Genomic DNA, 18776 nt, shown 5'->3' with positions numbered 1-18776 from the left:
GACAAGGAGACTCTTTGTCTCCTTTTCTATTCCTCCTTTGCATTGAAGGTTTAAATGGCCTCAAACAATAGGCGGCAATTAGGGGGGATATCAAAGGGTTCTCATTATGTTGAAGGGGACCAAAACTAACCCATCTTTTATTTGCAGATGATAGCCTTATTTTTTGCAGGGCAACCCAAAGGGAGTGTGGACAGATTTTGAACATCTTGGAAAGATATGAGAAAGCCTTGGGGCAAAAGGTCAACAAAAATAAAACAACAATTTTCTTCAGCAAATCAACCATGGAGATCAATAAAAACAAGATCTAATCAGCCTTGGGATTACAGGAGATTGAACATTATGACCAATATCTGGGCCTACCATCTTTGGTTGGAAGAAGGAAGAAACAAAGCTTTGATCTCATTAAAGAAAAGATTTGGAGGAAATTACAAAGTTGGGAAGGAAAACTTTTGTCTCAAGGAGAACCCCACGGTTTGATTCATTCTACTAGAGGCATTCGACAAGGAGACTCTTTGTCTCCTTTTCTATTCCTCCTTTGCATTGAAGGTTTAAATGGCCTCATACAATAGGCGGCAATTAGGGGGGATATCAAAGGGTTCTCATTATGTTGAAGGGGACCAAAACTAACCCATCTTTTATTTGCAGATGATAGCCTTATTTTTTGTAGGGCAACCCAAAGGGAGTGTGGACAGATTTTGAACATCTTGGAAAGATATGAGAAAGCCTTGGGGCAAAAGGTCAACAAAAATAAAACAACAATTTTCTTCAGCAAATCAACCATGGAGATCAATAAAAACGAGATCAAATCAGCCTTGGGATTACAGGAGATTGAACATTATGACCAATATCTGGGCCTACCATCTTTGGTTGGAAGAAGGAAGAAACAAAGCTTTGATCTCATTAAAGAAAAGATTTGGAGGAAATTACAAAGTTGGGAAGGAAAGCTTCTGTCTCAAGCCGGTCGTGAAGTATTTATTAAGGCTGTCATTCAAGCCATCCCAACCTTTGCCATGGGGTGCTTCAAATTACTTGTGGGGCTTTGTCATGATATTGAAGCCTTGATCAAGAAATTTTGGTGGGGCAAAAGGAGGAGAGAAGGAAAATACATTGGGTGAAATGGGAAGAATTGACTAAATCAAAACATGAAGGAGGTATGGAGTTTAAAGATTTGGCTTTCTTTAATGATTCACTTTTGGCGAAGCAAGCTTGGCGGCTCTTGAAAAACCAAGATTCCCTGTTTTATTAAGTATCTAAGGCTCGGTTTTTCCCGAAGTGTTCAATTATGGAAGCCAAAAATTCTAGAGGGGGTTCGTATGCATGGAGTAGCATTTTACATAGGAGCGATGTGTTAGAAAGGGGTTGTAGATGGAGAATAGGTAATGGGAAATCAGTGGGCATATGGGAGAGCAATTGGCTTCCAATGAAACAAGCCCCACAAGTTCTTTCTCCAATATGTGAAACCTTGGCTGAGGCGAGAGTCGAAATTCTCATTGACAGTGAACTAAGGCAGTGGAATCACAGCATGGTGGAGGGTATTTTTGTTCAAAAGGAAGCAAAGTTAATTAAAAATCTGCCTTTGCCAACCGAGACTTGTGAGGATAGCCTATTTTGGCCTTTCACATACAATGGAATGTATAATAGTAAATCCAAATATCGGTTTCTCAAGGCAGAGGGCGCTCCTAATGTAGAGTCGGAACTAGTTGCACCAGAAAAGACAATGTGGAAGGAGGTTCGGTCTCTACAAATCCCAAACAAAATGAGGAACCTGTTATGGAGAGCTTGCCGGAATTCACTGCCCACAAAAGAAAGCCTTGTTTGACGCACAATCATCGATGATCTTCTATGTGATAGATGTAAGATGGTGCCTGAAACACCCCTTCACGCCCTCTGGTCATGCCGTGAACTGGATGTTGTTTGGGCAGATGAGTCATTATGGGCTTGTAGAAGAACCATGGCATTCATTGATTTTTCAAAGAGCTGCTGTCTTGGATGATCAAAAGGCAACATAATTTAGAGCTGTTCTCGGTCACAGTCTGGACAATATAGACACATTAGAACCAGGTCAGATCTAATCAACCTTGGTGTAGCCCAAACCAGCTGGCAAACTTGGCCTTGGAACTCCTAACAGATTACCAGGTGGTGCAGCCATCTCCCTCACCACAGTCCACACCGGTCTGAGCTCGATAGAGAGCTCCTATCTTGGACATGGTTAAGATCAATTTTGATGGCGCATTATTCAGTAAGGAGCAATAGTCAGGGATTGGTGCCGTAATTCATGATGCACAGGGAGCGGTTTTGGCTTCACTGTCTAGGACCCTTAGCCGTGCATATTCTCCTTTTGAAGTTGAAGGTATGGCTGCAGCATTGGCCTTGCAGTTAGTGTCCGAACTGGGGTTTTAAGAGGCCACCTTGGAGGGTGATTGTCAAGACCTCATGCATGCTCTCAAATATGATAGTCCCTTTTTGTCAACAGACGATATAATTCTTGATGCAGTAAGATCAAAAGGCTAGATATTTTAGTAAATTACACTACTCTCATGTTAAGAGAGAGGGTAATATGGTTGCTCATGTTTTAGCTTATTTTGTTTTAAATGTTACAGATTATAGAGTGTGGATGGAGGATGTTCCACCACAAATTCACTCTTTTGTTTTAGTAGACTCTAATGATATTCATTGAATAAAAGACACTACTTTAATTCTCAAAAAAGAAAAAAAAAGAGGTGAATCTCCCTGGCTACGCCCCCTTTTTTTTTTTTTTTTTTTTTTTTTTTTGATAAACTGAAGCGGTGGCTTAATAATTAATATGTGTCTCATGTTTGACTGTTCTTAGATTTGACTGAATACATAAATTGGAGAAATTATTGTATACTCTCAGAAGTACTATAAATGTGTACTTTTTTCTCTCACATAAATAGTGGCTCTCACTAATTAAATTCATAATGAAACCCACCATTTATGTGAGAGAGAAACTACACATTTATGGTACTCCGGGAGTACCTAATAATTTTTCTATAAATTGATGGGTAATTGCTTGTATTTATAAATATTAGTCTTTTCTTGATTCTTTAGAAATCAAATGTCCCATGTTTGAATCTTCTTATATTTAGGTTTAAGTATATAATGTGGGTTCCAATTAGCTTAATTGATAATTTCTTTTTTTTTTTTAGAAAGTTTCAACCTATAGCATCTACTCTTAATAATAGCTCTTTATCATCATTCCAAAATATCAATAGGTTTTTTGTATAAAAGGGATTGAACCCTAAATCTCTTATTCAATTATAAGAGACTTTAATTGGTAATGTTTTTAATGGTTGAATAAGAGATCTAGAATTTAATCACTGCCTACACTAAAAACCGATTGGTGTTTTTGTCTAATGATAAAGAAATGTTATTAGAAGTGGACGTTATAAAATGAATTTATCTCCAAAAAACAAAAACAAAAAAACAAAAAACAAAAAAAAGTTTAAGTACGTACGTAACTAGTTGCTATAAAAAAAAGTAAATAGTTATTAATTGGGTGTTTTTATAAAGATTAGCCTTGGTTTAAGTAACCATAGTGAATCTACGCTCATAAGGATTCCTATAAGGAAAAGACTTCTACTCCAAGAAAGAGAGGTCCACCCTCTACTACTATAAAAACCCCAATACCCTCACAAGCCAAGGTACGAATAATTGACCCCTCTCTAGCACTCTAGAGTTGAAAGAAGTTCTAACTTGACCTTCGGAGGGTATTTGGCCGGCACCACACCGGTGCTCTCTGTTAGGTCTGTTCTTTTTTGTTGTGCAGGAGTCGTTTTGAGCGTACAAACATCGTGCAACTCACTGGTGAGACTTTCAGCATCATCAATCATCTTCAATTCTCGTGTTATTATATTGACTTTCAACCTTTATTTTCATTTCACTAATATATGTTGTTGAAAAGCAAACACTTTTTAATGGATTCTTTCATTACTCTTGTTATGTTCACAATAATTTCCTAAGTTTAAAATTGATTTGATTAATTTGTAAAATTTGAATTTTTTTGGTAACCATAAAATTGGAATTAGGTTCTTTCGGGCATGGTTGAAAGAGGAAGGGGGACAATTCTCTTCACGAACTATTCTGATTTTCTCAATGGCATTCCCAGTTTCTTTGCCTAGGACTAAGATGGTTAGATAGATTTTGGGGTTATGGTTTCCATTTTTTATATATTTTATTTTAGAGTTTGGCCAGAACACTGTGGTTTAAGCTAGAGTAATATGTTTTACGTTTAGGCCTGAAACTACGTAGTTTTGATTGTACCAGCTTGGTCATAACTAAAATGACGTAGTTTTGAAGCTGATTTGGCAAAAATAAAACACATCAGCATGATGATGTGTCACTTAATTAACAGCATAAACTAACCATGGGGTGAATTGCTAACCGAATCAAATTTCAGGGTGTAAAATCAAGTTTTTGAAACTTTAGGGGTATAAAATTCAGTCAACCTCAAACTTCAGGGGTGTAATTTATAATTTACCCAAAAATTAACAACTAGTAGTTATAAACTTATAATAAGTTGTTAGAATAATGTTTTATTTTAATCCTATTTGGCTAGTCGCTAATCTATGTGATGCACAGAAGGACTATTAAAAATTAGATTTAAAAAAATTTGAAATTCTGGGTTTTAGTTAGTTCAACTAGTAAAATTTCTAATGGTTGAATAAAAGATTTGAGATTTAATCCCTACCTATATCAAAAATTGATTGGTGTTTTGGCCTGATAATAAAGAGTTATCATTAGAAGTGGACGCTATATGTTGAAAATCTCTGTCAAAATAAAAAAAAAAAATCTTAAAATTTTTTATTCTATTAAATATGCCATTTTTTTAAGAATCATATATTGCGGCAAGTTAGGGATTTTGTTAATTTGTGTGTAAACTCTAATAATGAAAATGATAAAGTTTAGCTATAAAATTGGTTGTAACCTTAAGTTATAACCTTACTCAATAAAATAAATATTACTACATATTTTGAAAATCTAACCGTTGAATTGAATATATTTTATACTTTTAATACACATGTCAAATTTTGTGTTAATTGGATATTATTTACTATATGATCTTTAAGCTTATATTTTATGCATAATTTTAAACTACAAAAATTTGTAATTTAAAAAATTTATTGATGACATAGCTATTGATATTTAAATTTTTAGAAATTTTGTAAGCATGGATGATATAAGAAGAAGATGTAATCCAATGGTGGATTTGTCAAAGTTCACCTTTAGTAAAAAGATATTAAATAAGGTTGTAATTAAACTTTGTCAAAAACTGACATGTGCTCAAATAGGTATTTTGTTAAATCAAATCATAACTTTACTTGCATTTTGTAATATATAACACAACGAATTTATAGTATTGATCTTTTACTTAGAAGTTGTATTTTAATATGAATTTTCTCTGGAATAAATGTGTTTATCATTAAAATTGAATCATTATATATACAAACTTACATAGAATTAGGGTTTATATTTTTAAAATAATTTAAAATAAATAAAAAAAAGTTTTGTTTTTAAATTTATGAAAGTTTTGATATTAAGTATTTATTGAAGTAGTAGAGTACTAGAGTTTCTTCTAAATTCCTAAATTAACCTACCATCTTACACATAGTTTATTAAAAAAAAATTATCCACAGATTATGGTGGGCCCATGTGTGAGGTAGTAGGCAAATTTGGGAATGTTGTGAAATTGTTATGAATTATTTTTTTGTCTTAGCTTTATTGCATAAGTTTTTTAAAGTTTATATTTTTCCACACCATTATTCTAATATATACTATAATTAATTGAGTTTAAATTCTATAAGAATTCTCTATAAAAATTTCTATATTTGCTCCTTCCATTAGAATCTTACCACGTCATATATATATATATATATATACTATAAAATTGTAGCCTTTGATTATTGTTTGACTTTTTTCTGACTTCAAGCTTACCATATAAGTTTTGCACTCTCCACAATTTTATACGGGTTTGACTTACTTCTAGTATTTTTTTTAGTTGGAATCTCATTTTATTTGAATGAGAAACTACCACATCATCTACTAACTAAATGAAATGTGAAGATTAAAACTCATTACCACTTGTTATTATATATTTAAAACAAAAGAATATATCTAGTTAAGAAAATACTAGAGATAACTGAAACCCATTTTACACATCAATAATATTTAAAAAAAAAAAAAAACACTTCTCCCTAAAAACAAAACCCGACCGGTTTAACATAAAAAAAAAAAAAAAAACTCTCTCAAATGCAAACTCAGCCCAAGTCCCCCCAAAAAAAAAAACCCTCGATCAAAAGCTCTCTTTCTAACGCATTCCATCTCCCTCTTCTTCTTCAACTATCTCATTCAACGCAGCTCCCTCTCCTTTTCTTAGCCTCTCCATCTGATCAACATTGAAACTCCACCTTTGTTTTGTATGCTCCTCCGTCTTCTATTTCTTTGTTTCTTCTCTACCTCAAGTTTGTTTCTCTCTTTGTGACTGCTTCTCTTTATCTTTTTCTTCTTCTTCTTCTCGCGAAAACTAGATCTCTCAGTTTCTTTTGTGTGTACTGTGTACTGTGTTTCTTTTGTTTTTAACTTTGTTTGGTGTGTCTTTTTGTTAAGTATGCTGTGTGCGTACAGCTATTTGACATGCCCAATTGAATGGCACAATTGAGCTTTAATTCAAATTTTGTAGAGTACCACTGTAACAATTTGCCAAACATGAGAATAAGTGCTTTTGTTTTTCTGTTATTATTATTATTATTATTGTACTAACAGAAACATGTGGAGGAGTTTAAAAGAAGGAAAAAAAAAAAAAAAAAAAACCTCTAGAAGGTGGAGAGAAAAAGTGGATGAGAATAAAAATAAAAGGTAAAAAACCCTCTTAGTAGGATATCTATTTCGAGTAAAAAAATATAAATAATCCTCATACAACAAATTTCACTATTTAACCTCAAGAAATTAATGTCATCATCCGTAATTTTTTTTTTCTTTATATTTGTTTATTATTTATTATGTTATTGCTATTTACCAATCACAATTATTATCACATCAATTTACATAATGTTATGCTATAAAATTTGTAACATCTTTAGCATTTTGTAGAACATTTAGTATAATGTGTGTGTATACACACACATATAATGATAATTTTAAAACATTATACTAATATTGACTGATACCGAAATATATCGTTTTCTTAGCCAAACCGAAATGGTTTCTGATACAAAATTGACTCCTTGCAATGTACAAGATGTATGTGTCCGACAAAATGTCTTACTTATGCATTATTTTAAGTCAACTTTCATCCTCCTGGTTTAGTTATTACCTTTTTTTTTTCATATGTATTTAGGCATATTGGGCCATTAACATAATTAGTATTTTTAGTATATTATAAATTTCATCATTAAAATCCAAATTGCGACATTAGAATAGTATTCTTATTTTCTCAAAAAAGAATAGTAGTCTTCTTATAATGGAATTTTTTTATGAATTATATGTTTCATATTAATATGCGTCTGCAAAGAAAAATCAAACTACAGAAAAAATTATAAATTTTATAACATCTAAAAATTAAGGGATAGGACCATTACTAAGTGAGAGATGGAGTAAAAAATTCTTTGGAAAATATTCGTACTAATATTTTAAATCTCTTAAATAGCTTTTCCATGCTTTGCACGCGCTAGTGACTAGTATTTTATATGATATATATTTTTTGTCCATATCTTATTCTCCTATAATTTTTACGTTGATAATTTTTTTTTATTACAATCCAAATTCTTTATCTAATCCTTTTATTATATATTTATCTATAATTTCTAAGTTACTAAAAATTCTTAATATTATAATCTAAATTCTTCAACTTTTAATTTCTTATATAAAAAAAGTACGTTTAATAACACTTGGCGTCACTTTCATTACACACTAAGCACAACAGATTGCATTAGCAGTTGGGAAAAAATAAAATTTTTTTTTTTTGTTGTTGTTGTTGTTGTGCCCATTGGCTTACTGTTTTAGTTTGGTTAGAACAATGTAAAGTCATTTGACTCATTTGAAGAGCTATAAAGTATAGTGGTTGTATGTTCTTTAGAGGATTAGGATCTTACCAATTTCATGAGATGAAGTTACTGATCTTAATTTGTTCTTTAAGATAAGATAACGAGAAGAAAGTGAATAACTTAAGCAAAAGAAATAACCACAACCATCAATAGCAAATAATACCTTAAATATAACATATGATTTTTATTATATTACAAAAAACAATACAAGAGTCACATTACAGTGGACGGAACATTACAAGCAACAAGAATATTCAAAGAGTAACACTTATTACAAGAGCAAGACAGTTCTGAGTTTTGACTAGACAAAAAATCAAAATAGAGGGAATAGAAGCACTCTTATCAGCAACAGGTTTAGTTGTAAGCATCAGGGTTGGCCAAAAGGTAGCCTTCAACTGACTTGAACAATCCTGCAGCCTTTTCTTTACCAGCCTTGATTTGCTCTTCCTTGATCTCAAAATCATCTTTGGCATAGTACTTGCTGGTGCTCTTAAAGATGGATCCTCCATCAGGGGATGCCACTAACTTGGTCTCGTATGAGATTTTTTCAATTTTGTCTGACAAAGGTCCACCTTCAATCACACTGTAATTGTAGGTGAAGTTCTCTTTGTCTATTGCATCGATCTTGTGCTTAAGGAATTTGAAATGGCTCCCTGTGGAAATTGAAAACAAAGACAAATCTAGTTAGTATATTATGCGCGATTGCGTGCGCACGCAGATATAAGTGAAAGTTACACTGCACATTTTTTTGCTCTCAATGTTTGACTTTTTTTTTTTTAAAAATTTTTAATCATCTCTATGTTGTAAGATATTTTAAAAATCTCCTTGTTATTATCTGATAAATGAAAAATTCTAACATAGCAAATGAATTCAGGACACTGAGGCCAGTTCTAACATAGTATGAACTCCGATTATGATATCATATTTTTCATCTACCACATAACGATAAGGACTCTTTTGAAACAAATTTTAAGTTTTAGGGATTAAATTGAAACAATCTAAAGTGTAAGGATCATTTTGAAACAAAAGTTAAAGGGTATTTTTTTTTTTTTATCTGACAAGCATTTTCTTGCTTTGGAGGACCAAAAAAATTGGTCACGTGTACCAAAAGTAAGATAAGTTAAGCACTTTTAACAACGCTAAAAAAAAGTATTGGGTGAAAAATTAGTATATATATATACTCGCCTTCATGGAATGTAACCTTTTTAATGGTTCCGGGGCCTCCATTTCCTTCAATAATTTCAGTGCTCTTAATAGTGTGCGGTGAAATCTTGGGGATGAGGTTGTCAGCATCAAGAACAAAAGCCTTGAACAACCTAGCTGGTGGGATTGGTGAGGTAACCTCAGACTCATAAGTGATAACACCCATGGTGTTTAACTAGGAGAGTTTGAAAATGATCAAAGAAATAGAAATGGCAAATATTAGAGGGATATTGATTGAGCTTTTGTGTTGTGCATATATGAGTGTACTAGGGGTGCTATTTATAGAATGAGCTTACCTTGTGATGAGAAATATGCCCGAATTTGTAGATCAAAGAGTTGTGTCATCTCCAACGTATGGAGTAATGGACACATTTTTATAATTTATAAAATGGACATATTTTATTCAGTCAATGAAAGCACCTTCAAGGATTGGTTCAAAAATCCCAAATTGATTCCGGTCGATGTGCTACTAAACTTCATAATTAAGAAATCACCTTCAAAATTTTTAATAAAAATCCCAAATTGGTTATTTTTAATAAAATTTCATTCATACATGTGCAGAGAACATAATCGACGACTTATTGAGATTCATGAGCATCAAATACAAACAAAAGTAGAAGACCTTCAATCTATGTACGATTTTCGAATTTTATAAATACTTCATGCTCATTTAATATGAATATTGGTGAACATATAGTTACAATTTTATAGAGCTGGTTCCGTTAGCTAGACAACAACATATTTCCAGCATCTCATGGATTTAAGGATTTTTATTGAGCAATATAACGTGAGTGTTTTTAATTTTAAAATGCTAAAATACAGAATTAAAAACCTTTGAAATATCACACAACCCAACTATATACAAATACCAATACGTACACTTATGTGATTTACCAACTAGCATATGCAATCAAATAGGGACTTTTTAAATTTTAAATTATTATAATTTTTTTTTAAATATTGGTTACGCTAGTGTTATTTAAACCAAGGCTAATCATATAAAAACACACAATTAATAACTATTTACTATTTTTTTGATTGCAACTATTTTTATATTTACTTAAAATTAAATGTAAGAAGATTCAAACATAGGACATTTGATTTCTGAAGAATCAAACCAAGACTAATATTTATAAATAAATACACGCAATTACCCACCATTTTATGTATTCAGTCAAATCTAAGAACAGCCAAACATGAGAGCTGAGACACATATTCGTTATTAAGCCACCGCTTCAGCCAACTTGACCATCTCTGTGAAATTTTTATGATCTCCTCTAGTCAGATAAAATTGAATGGTTGAAGTCTTTATTTTAATTTTAATTTTAATTTTTTGAAGTAAGAAAGAATAGTCTTTTTGAGTAATGGTGATGATAGTTTTAAGATGCTTGAAGAATTTGGTGAAGCATTGAGTGAAGTGATGATAGTAATACATGTACAGTGCAATCAAAAGATCGTATAGTTTTTAACTCTAATTGAACAAAAAATAAACAGCCCGTGGTTATAATAAGTTGTTAGAATAATTGTTTATTTTAATAATATTTGGTTAGTTGTTAATTTGTGTGATGCACAAAAAATTATTAAAAAGTAGATTTAAAAATTTTTTAATTTTTTTTTAAAATTTTGTTAAATTTGCCTAGGGGTTTGTAGCGGACTTGCCGGGTTGTGTTGGTTTTTAAGGGTTGGTGGATTAGGTTGGGTTATGAATTTTTTTTTAACAATGATTCAAGTTGGGTTCAAGTCATAGGATTCATAAATCGGCCTAACCCAACCCAACTCACGTATATTTAATATTGTAGGGATATTGGGCCCAAATGTTCATTGTATATTCACACATTGGGCCTGTGGCCCAAGCTGGGGACAAGTCTTGCCCAAAGAGGAGGAATCTTGGAGAGAAGGGACTATGTTAACAAACAAGAAAGTTAATATTGGCCATAAGGGCTCAATGGGACAAGCCGAGGATAAAGGTCTCCTTGGTCGACCAAGGCCGAGGTCAAAAGAAATGGTTTGTTGATCAAGGGAACGTTCTAGGAAGTTCTAATGAATTGGATAAGCTTTATAGAGGCACCCGACAAAAGGAGGCCTTAAAATATCTTAAGGGAAAACTGTTACCACCGCATTAAATGTCTAGCAGCTAATTTTTTGACTGCATTAATGTGGAGAAGACCCCTGAATAGTGTAGATTTGGCCGCCCCAATGCAAATAGGGTCAGAGAGGGTATTTAATAGGACAGACACTCAAATGATAGCCTAAGTGATCAACAAGTGTAGGATCGAGATGCTCCAGAAGAAACTATATAATGCAAGGGATCCTTTATGGATGGGGGATCAGGGATTGAAGAGAAAAATATTGTAGCTTCTAGGAATCAAATTTGTAACCAAAATTGAGAACAATATATAAGAACAGACATCCTCAGACTTTTGCCGAGGACTAATTTTCTTCAGTACAATTTTTTTTCCTTTTATTCTCTTATCATCTGAATCTATTCTGGCGTTTGTTTGATTAACTAAAACCCAATTTTCCAACCCATTCTCTATAAATTCATTGTTTTGGGTTTTTTGGACCTAAGTTTATCCACGTAGTGGGCTAGGAATTCAAATCTGGTCCTTACATATATATATATATATATAATTTTTTAAAAATAAATTTAAAAAATATATTATACAATTTTTATTTACTTTTTTGTCCCTCTTCCTAAATAAAACCTAATTCCTAAGTTCTCCTCATATAGTTTGTGTTGTTTGATGTTATGCTCATGATTGTTTGATTATAAATTTACTGTTATTTGTAGTGGTGTTGTTTATCTTCCTTTATTTTTTGCTTTTCTTATTTCTCTCCTCTTACTATAAATTTACAATTCTCTTTTCGATTCTATTCATTGTTTTTTCACACATGAAAGGTTATTTCTCTCTCTTTCACTCTCATTTTTTTTTTCCATTTTTGGTGGATTTTATTATATTTTCTGGCATCTCTATTTTGGGTTGGTGAATTTTTGTATTATTTGGAACTTTACTTTGGGTTAATGTGATTATGTTTTGTGTTTTAAGTTGCTATATTTTTTATTCTCTTTGATTTCATAGATGTTATAATATTGCATTATAAAGATAGTAGAATGTAATGTTATTTTATTATATAACATGACTTGGATAATTTGGTGTTTATTACTATATTTTTATACTTTTTTTTCTTCTTATATTATTTTCTATAAATTTCTTATTATTCTCTCTCACATTCTCTCTTGAAAAAGTCGTTATTCTCTTTCTCTTGATTTAAAATTTTTTTTCTTGCAACTCTACTTTATATTGATGAATCATTGTGACTTTTAAAACTCTATTTTGGGTTCATACGATTTGGTGTTATATTTTTTAGTTTCCCATTACAAGTAGTCTCTATCTGTCTCTGTCTTTGTCTCTGTCTCTCTACAATAAAATTTAGTGAATAAATTATACTTATTCAGTAGAGGTTTGATATGATTTTTGATTATCATGATAATCTCTTTTAAGTGAATGAATAATTTGAACAATTTATTTAAATAAAAATTATACATACATACATACATACACACACACACACACACACACACACATATATATATATATATGATATATATATATATATATATGTATATTTATTTATTTTGCTTAAATGTATAATCAACCTCATGCAATTCATTCAAAAGTAATGATGTTAAAACAAATGAATAACTGCCCTAAAGATTATATTTGTATATTTATAGAAAGACTTTTACTTAAATTTAGCCATATCAAAGTGGACTGAAATGCTACATTAATATGGTTTAACAAAAGTGTAGCAGCAATAAATGTTATGCTTAGATTTTAGATATTACGAGTTTGAGATTTATATTTTTATGATAAATTTGGATTTAGATTAGGTTCTTTCAATCCAAACATGTATTTTTCCATTATGTAAGTACACAAAAATAGATCGAAGTGGACCAAAATGAACTGAAGTGGTTTGAATGGACCGAATTGGACCAAAAGAAAAAAAAAGGACCAAATGGACGAAATAGGAACAATATGGACTAAGTAGACCGAATAAGAATGTATAGACCGAATCGGAACAAATCAGACCAAATAGGACCAAAGTGGACAGAATAGACCGAATAGGACTGAAGTGGATCAAAGTGGACAGAATGGACTAAATAGGACCAAATAAAACCAAAGTAGACAAAAATGGACTGAATAGGAGCAACGTGGACATAATGGACCGAATAGGACCAATGTAGACCGAATAGGGCCAATGTGGACTGAATGGACCAAATAGAACTTTAGTGGACCAAATAACATTTTGTTTATATTTTCTAACTCAAAACTAAAGAGTTTAGCCCAAATATAATAAAATTTCATACTTTTCAACCCAAAAATTAAGAAAAATAGAAATTTTGAGCTAAACTTAAAAAGAAAACCTACAAAAAGAACCAATTAGTCTAAAATGGATTAAGAGGGACCGAAATTGACCAAGTGAACCGAATTGGATGGAAGTAGACCTAATTGGACCGAATAGAAATTATATAATTTTTAGGGAGAAAAAATTATCTTTAAAAAATTTTAGAAAAAAAAAATTATACATTATATTACAAAAAAAAGTTATTATTTATTTTCTTGCATCGTGTGGATCTGCAACTAGTTTTCTTTAATTGACAAAACATATAGTTATGCAAAGTCAAGCAAAGTAAATGCCTAATAACTACTGTAGGGTCTAATTTGGCAGCCCAAGCCCAAGAAGGATGGGTTACGAGCCCAATGAACCCAAGACAATGAATTTGTAGAGAGTAGGCGGATGAGCTGGGCTGGGTGCGAATTAAACAGTGATTGATTATAGTGTTTAAGGATTCATTGACACAAGATCATGCTCATCTTCCTTAACAAATGTCTGTTCGAAGAGGTATGTTATTGAATGAAAGATGATTACAACTCTTGGAACTACAGTAAAATTATCTAATTCTTCTCTCCACCTTTTTTCCGATCCCTATTATCAGAGACCTCTTCTGCTTATATAGCACCCTCTCCCATCATCTTCATCGTCTACTTGTTCTTCATCTAAGCATCCACTTGAGTGTATGTCCCATCAGGTATTTTCTTTACCCCTCCGTGAGTGGTAGTAGTTGAGATTACATTGTTCAGGGGTCTTCTCCACATTAATGCGGCCAGAAAAGCAGCTGCAGTTCATTTAATGCGGTGGTGTCAGCTTTTCCTTGAGATATTTTCTCGTTCTAATCATCCCCAAACATGCCCAGAGCTTATCTTTGTCGTTGGGATTGCTTGAGAGTCCATTCAGATCTTCTATTCGTTGGCTGGGTCAAGACTATTTACGTCCGAGGAGTGTAACCTCTTTGGACAAAAGGTGACTTCTTCGGACGCTACTCTTCCTTTACTTCTGGGTTGGTTGCGTTCAGATGAATTCCACCCCGACCCGCTATTATTCTTCGGACGTACAGTACTCCTCAAGACAGGGCCCCCAACCCAATAGGTATGTTTGGGCTTTTACCCCCCACAACTACCATAATTATTAAATTTTATTTTAAAAAATAAAAAAGAGAATAGTGGAGGTGATCTCAGTTTCATAAGAGAAAACAGCCATGATTATCTGGTTGATAGTTTGAAAATGATAGTACTAGCTAGCCTACTAGGATGAATTGGATGCTAGATTGATTTGTAGTTTTTGGGTTGTGGAAAAGTCGGGGTTGTTTGGTAATGTTGTTCTAATAACGTTGTTTAAGTGTTGTGAAAATACGTATGGGTGAAAAAGTATTGTGAAAATACGTGTTATGTTGTTTAAAAAATGAAAACTGTTGTTCTAATAACATTACCAAACAAACTCTAAGAGAGTTATTTTATTTTACTCATAGGCTGAGGCCAAAGGCCCAAAGGTTCAGTGTGAAAGTGGCTCCTCTAAATCAGAGATTTACTTTTTTTTTTATTTAATTTTTTTATAATATTTTTTATTGAATTTATCTTATAAGACTAGGACATCAACATCATAACGTTTTATAGGAATTTTTATATTAGTAAAGAAATTACATTTGGGCAATACTTCAAAAAAAAGAAAAGAAAGCCAATTGATTCTAGATGGTGTGCAAGTGCCAACTCAGTTTTCATAACTTGTCAATAAATCAATTTTTTGAGAGTCAGTTATGACAAACAAAGTTATACGACCTTGAATTTGAGTAATTTGGACCTTTCACAGAGTCAATGGATCCCGAAGTTTGAACCTAATATTCTGTCTTTAAAGTTTGAACCTAATTTACAGATTGAAAAACAGATTCTCTTCATCGGTTAGTCTTATGCTAGACAACTATCATTATAGTAATAGTAATTAAATGATTAAATTAATACTCCTTATCAATTTAAACTTTGAAAACAATAAAAAATATATTGTTAGAATTAATAATTTAATGACTAAATTCAATTTTTATTTTTTTTATTTTTTTATTTTATATATATTTAAACTTTAAAGGTTATCAATAATCTATATATATATATATATATATAAATAAAACCGAAGCCTTTGAACCTCTCACTTTCTATTATTATATATATATATATATATAAAACCGAAGCTTCTGAAGATCCCATAATTTTCCACGTCACTACTATTTTATTTTTCTTTTTATTTTAGGTTTTATATCTTATATATTTATTATTATTTTGTTTTTGAGAAACTATTTATTATTATTTTAAACAAAAACTACTCTCTATAAAACCCTACTACAAGACCATACATAGTAAAATCCGACTATAAGACCATACGCAAGAAACCGAAAAATTGAAAACCCTAGACCATTTGTGGTTCAGTTTCTTCCTTCTCTACTCCGGTCTCTATCTTTACACTTTGCTTTTGTAGTCAATACCATTTGAGACTTGGCTTTAAGTTGCAAATTGTTTGTGTTTGCGTCTAAATTGTGGTTTGTTAAGGGTTGAGTTTAACTTGATCTAATATCTCTTTCATCTTTGAAATTTCAGAATATATCAAAAAATCCAGAAGGGAATCTGACCAGAGTGGGAATTATCTTAGAAAGCCAAGTAAGGAAGAGGAAGTCAGTGAGAAGGAAAGGTAAGGCATGGGGCTTCTTTGGGAAGTTTGTTTACTCTATTAAGATTACAAATAAGCCAAAGGCAAACAAACACGTAAAGTTGTACATTGAGGTCTATACAAATGAGCCAAAGGCAAACGACCACGTTAATTAACATCAATCACTCACACATGAATCATTCTTCTTTTTTCCTTGCCGTACCCTCTTTTTCTATTTGCTGAGAGTGCATGTGATGGCTTTTGAAACCCTTCATACTCACTCAAATTTTCACATCATTATTATTATTTATTAATTTTTTACTTTAATGTATTTCCTACTTCATTTTAGACTCTATAAAATAATAAATTTGAATTATTCCTCCACGGCACTAACTCCTTTTATTTGACTTATAATCCTACGTTTAGAAAGAGAAAAACAAAACTCTAAACCGGAAAAGCTAAAAATATTTCAGCAATTTAATTTGAGATTTTTTGATTTGCAGGTGGTTGCAAACCATTATGGAGTGAGCCAAGCTTGTTCAAGAGCAACCTTATTGCAAGGCTGAAGGTGATAAAAATTTTTGACCCTTTTGTTTTTTTTAATACGTGTTAGCTTTTGTTGGGTGTGAATTATGAAAGGTGTCTGGGCAGAATTTTTTTAAATTGGTTTTCCCTACTCTCTTGCATATTGGGGTTTATTTCATTGATTAGTAATGTTGATGATTTTTTTTAAGGGAATGCCTCAATGAAGATATATAGAGAGAGAGATTAAAGATTGGGGAGCTGTAGTTTTATTTTTCCCTTCACCACTAATTTGAAAAGGAAAGAAAATCTTTTGAATATTTTTTTTGTTAGTTTATTTGTTTTTCATGATTTCAAATCCTGATGAGAATCACTTTTGCTATGGAATACTAGACATGTTTTACAATTAATCTGTTACGAATATATTTGTATTTTAGCGTTCATATACAATGATGCTAGGTATAATCAAGAAACAATAATAATTTATAATAAAAAAAACTAACACATAGAACAATTGTAAACTTTGATTTATAACTTTGTTTTATTTTTTTTATTGTTGGTATGTAAACAAAAGGTCGGCTAAGAGTCATGAAATACATCTTTATAGATTTGAATTTGAATCTAAATGATGAAATATGTTATTAGTAGCTCATCTTCAGCTTGAATTTAATGCCTCGCCCTTTTTTTTCAAATATATGAGCAATTTAAATTTTTACTCGATTAATGCTCTTTTTTGCCATCCAATTGGTACCTTTTCTTCTTTTTTACATTCATATATTTCAAAGTCTATTCTTTCCAAATTTCTCCCATTTGTGTGTGTGACGAGGTTTGTTTTGTTTGTTGACTTACAAGTGTCCAAAGGAATTTAAAAAAAAATAGTTCTACTATTTAAGCCAGATGACTAAAGCAATCTTTACTCAAAATTTGGTACATTTATTTGTCTTTGCTCCCTAACAATGTCATTTTATTCATCTAAATGTTGAGACTATACAACATTATTGGTGTTAGAGTTTCACTTTTGGTCTTAGTATTTTATTTTTCCTCTTAAGTTGTAACTTTTATAAGTGAAAATTTACAACTTTTGTTCAACTCTTCCGTGCAATTTATTTCAGCAACTGTGTAAATTGGCATTATGTTTCCTTTTCAATCCCATTGAGGTCTAGCATCTTTGCTTACTGGCAATGTTAGAATTTAGATACATCTTGAATATCAAGAATGATTAATGTAATTTATGAAAGATATTTGATTGAATGAGTTTTTTTTTTTTTTTTTTTTCATATCGGAGAAGTTATCAATAGCTTTCCCGTGCATTGCACGGGTTAGCGACTAGTATATCATAGTTTTAGAGCAATCGTAATTTGTCAAATTGATGTTAATTTATAGCCGTATTCATATATGGATGGTGCTGTTTGAATATTGCAGCATGTCAAAGCAAGAGGAATCGTTCAAAGCAATTCAAAAGTATGTGAAAATTTGACCAGAAAAAAACTCTATGAATATCATTATCCAAGCTAGCTGGGCAAATTTTAGAAGAAATTCTAGAAGCAGGACATTGCTGAAGCAAGCAACATGTGTTGCCGTGTGGACCGCATGGATCAATATGGACACTACTGATTGAACCCACATGCAACCTGGCACCATTTTGCAAATTGTCAGAGTCCCAAATTTACAATTGGTCATAAGCGACTTGAAAGCTTTTTAAGAGTTTCAAATTTCAATCACCAAGGACTATAATTGGCTATAAACATCTCTTGGATTATTGTATTTTCACAACAATATTATTCTGAATTTTTTTATTATTGAAAGCTTTTTAAGCTAATTGCAAAGTTGTTTCTGTTATATGGTTTAGTGAAGGAGAACAAACTACAGTCGTACAAGGGATTTATCTATTTTTAGAGAGGATGTGTCTCATAAGGAATTTATATTGAAAAATTCCAACAACTGTTTTTTGTACACCTT

General features: G+C 31.7%; 1 protein-coding gene across 1 annotated transcript; it reads right to left on the bottom strand.

Moving 5' to 3' along the window:
- Positions 1-8208: 8208 nt before the first annotated feature.
- Positions 8209-9543, bottom strand: LOC112033517 (major allergen Pru ar 1). The gene is made up of 2 exons (XM_065782397.1): positions 9242-9543; positions 8209-8709 (listed from the first exon to the last, which is right to left on the bottom strand). The coding sequence occupies exons 1-2, from the start codon at positions 9427-9429 to the stop codon at positions 8415-8417; spliced, it is 483 nt and encodes a 160-aa protein (XP_065638469.1). The 5' UTR covers positions 9430-9543; the 3' UTR covers positions 8209-8414.
- Positions 9544-18776: the final 9233 nt, after the last annotated feature.

Source organism: Quercus suber, unplaced genomic scaffold, assembly GCF_002906115.3.
Source record: "Quercus suber isolate HL8 unplaced genomic scaffold, Cork oak 2.0 scaffold_300, whole genome shotgun sequence".
Classification (NCBI taxonomy): Eukaryota; Viridiplantae; Streptophyta; class Magnoliopsida; order Fagales; family Fagaceae; genus Quercus; species Quercus suber.
The sequence above is the reverse complement of the archived record's forward strand: the minus strand, read 5'-3'. Positions and strand labels throughout refer to the sequence as shown.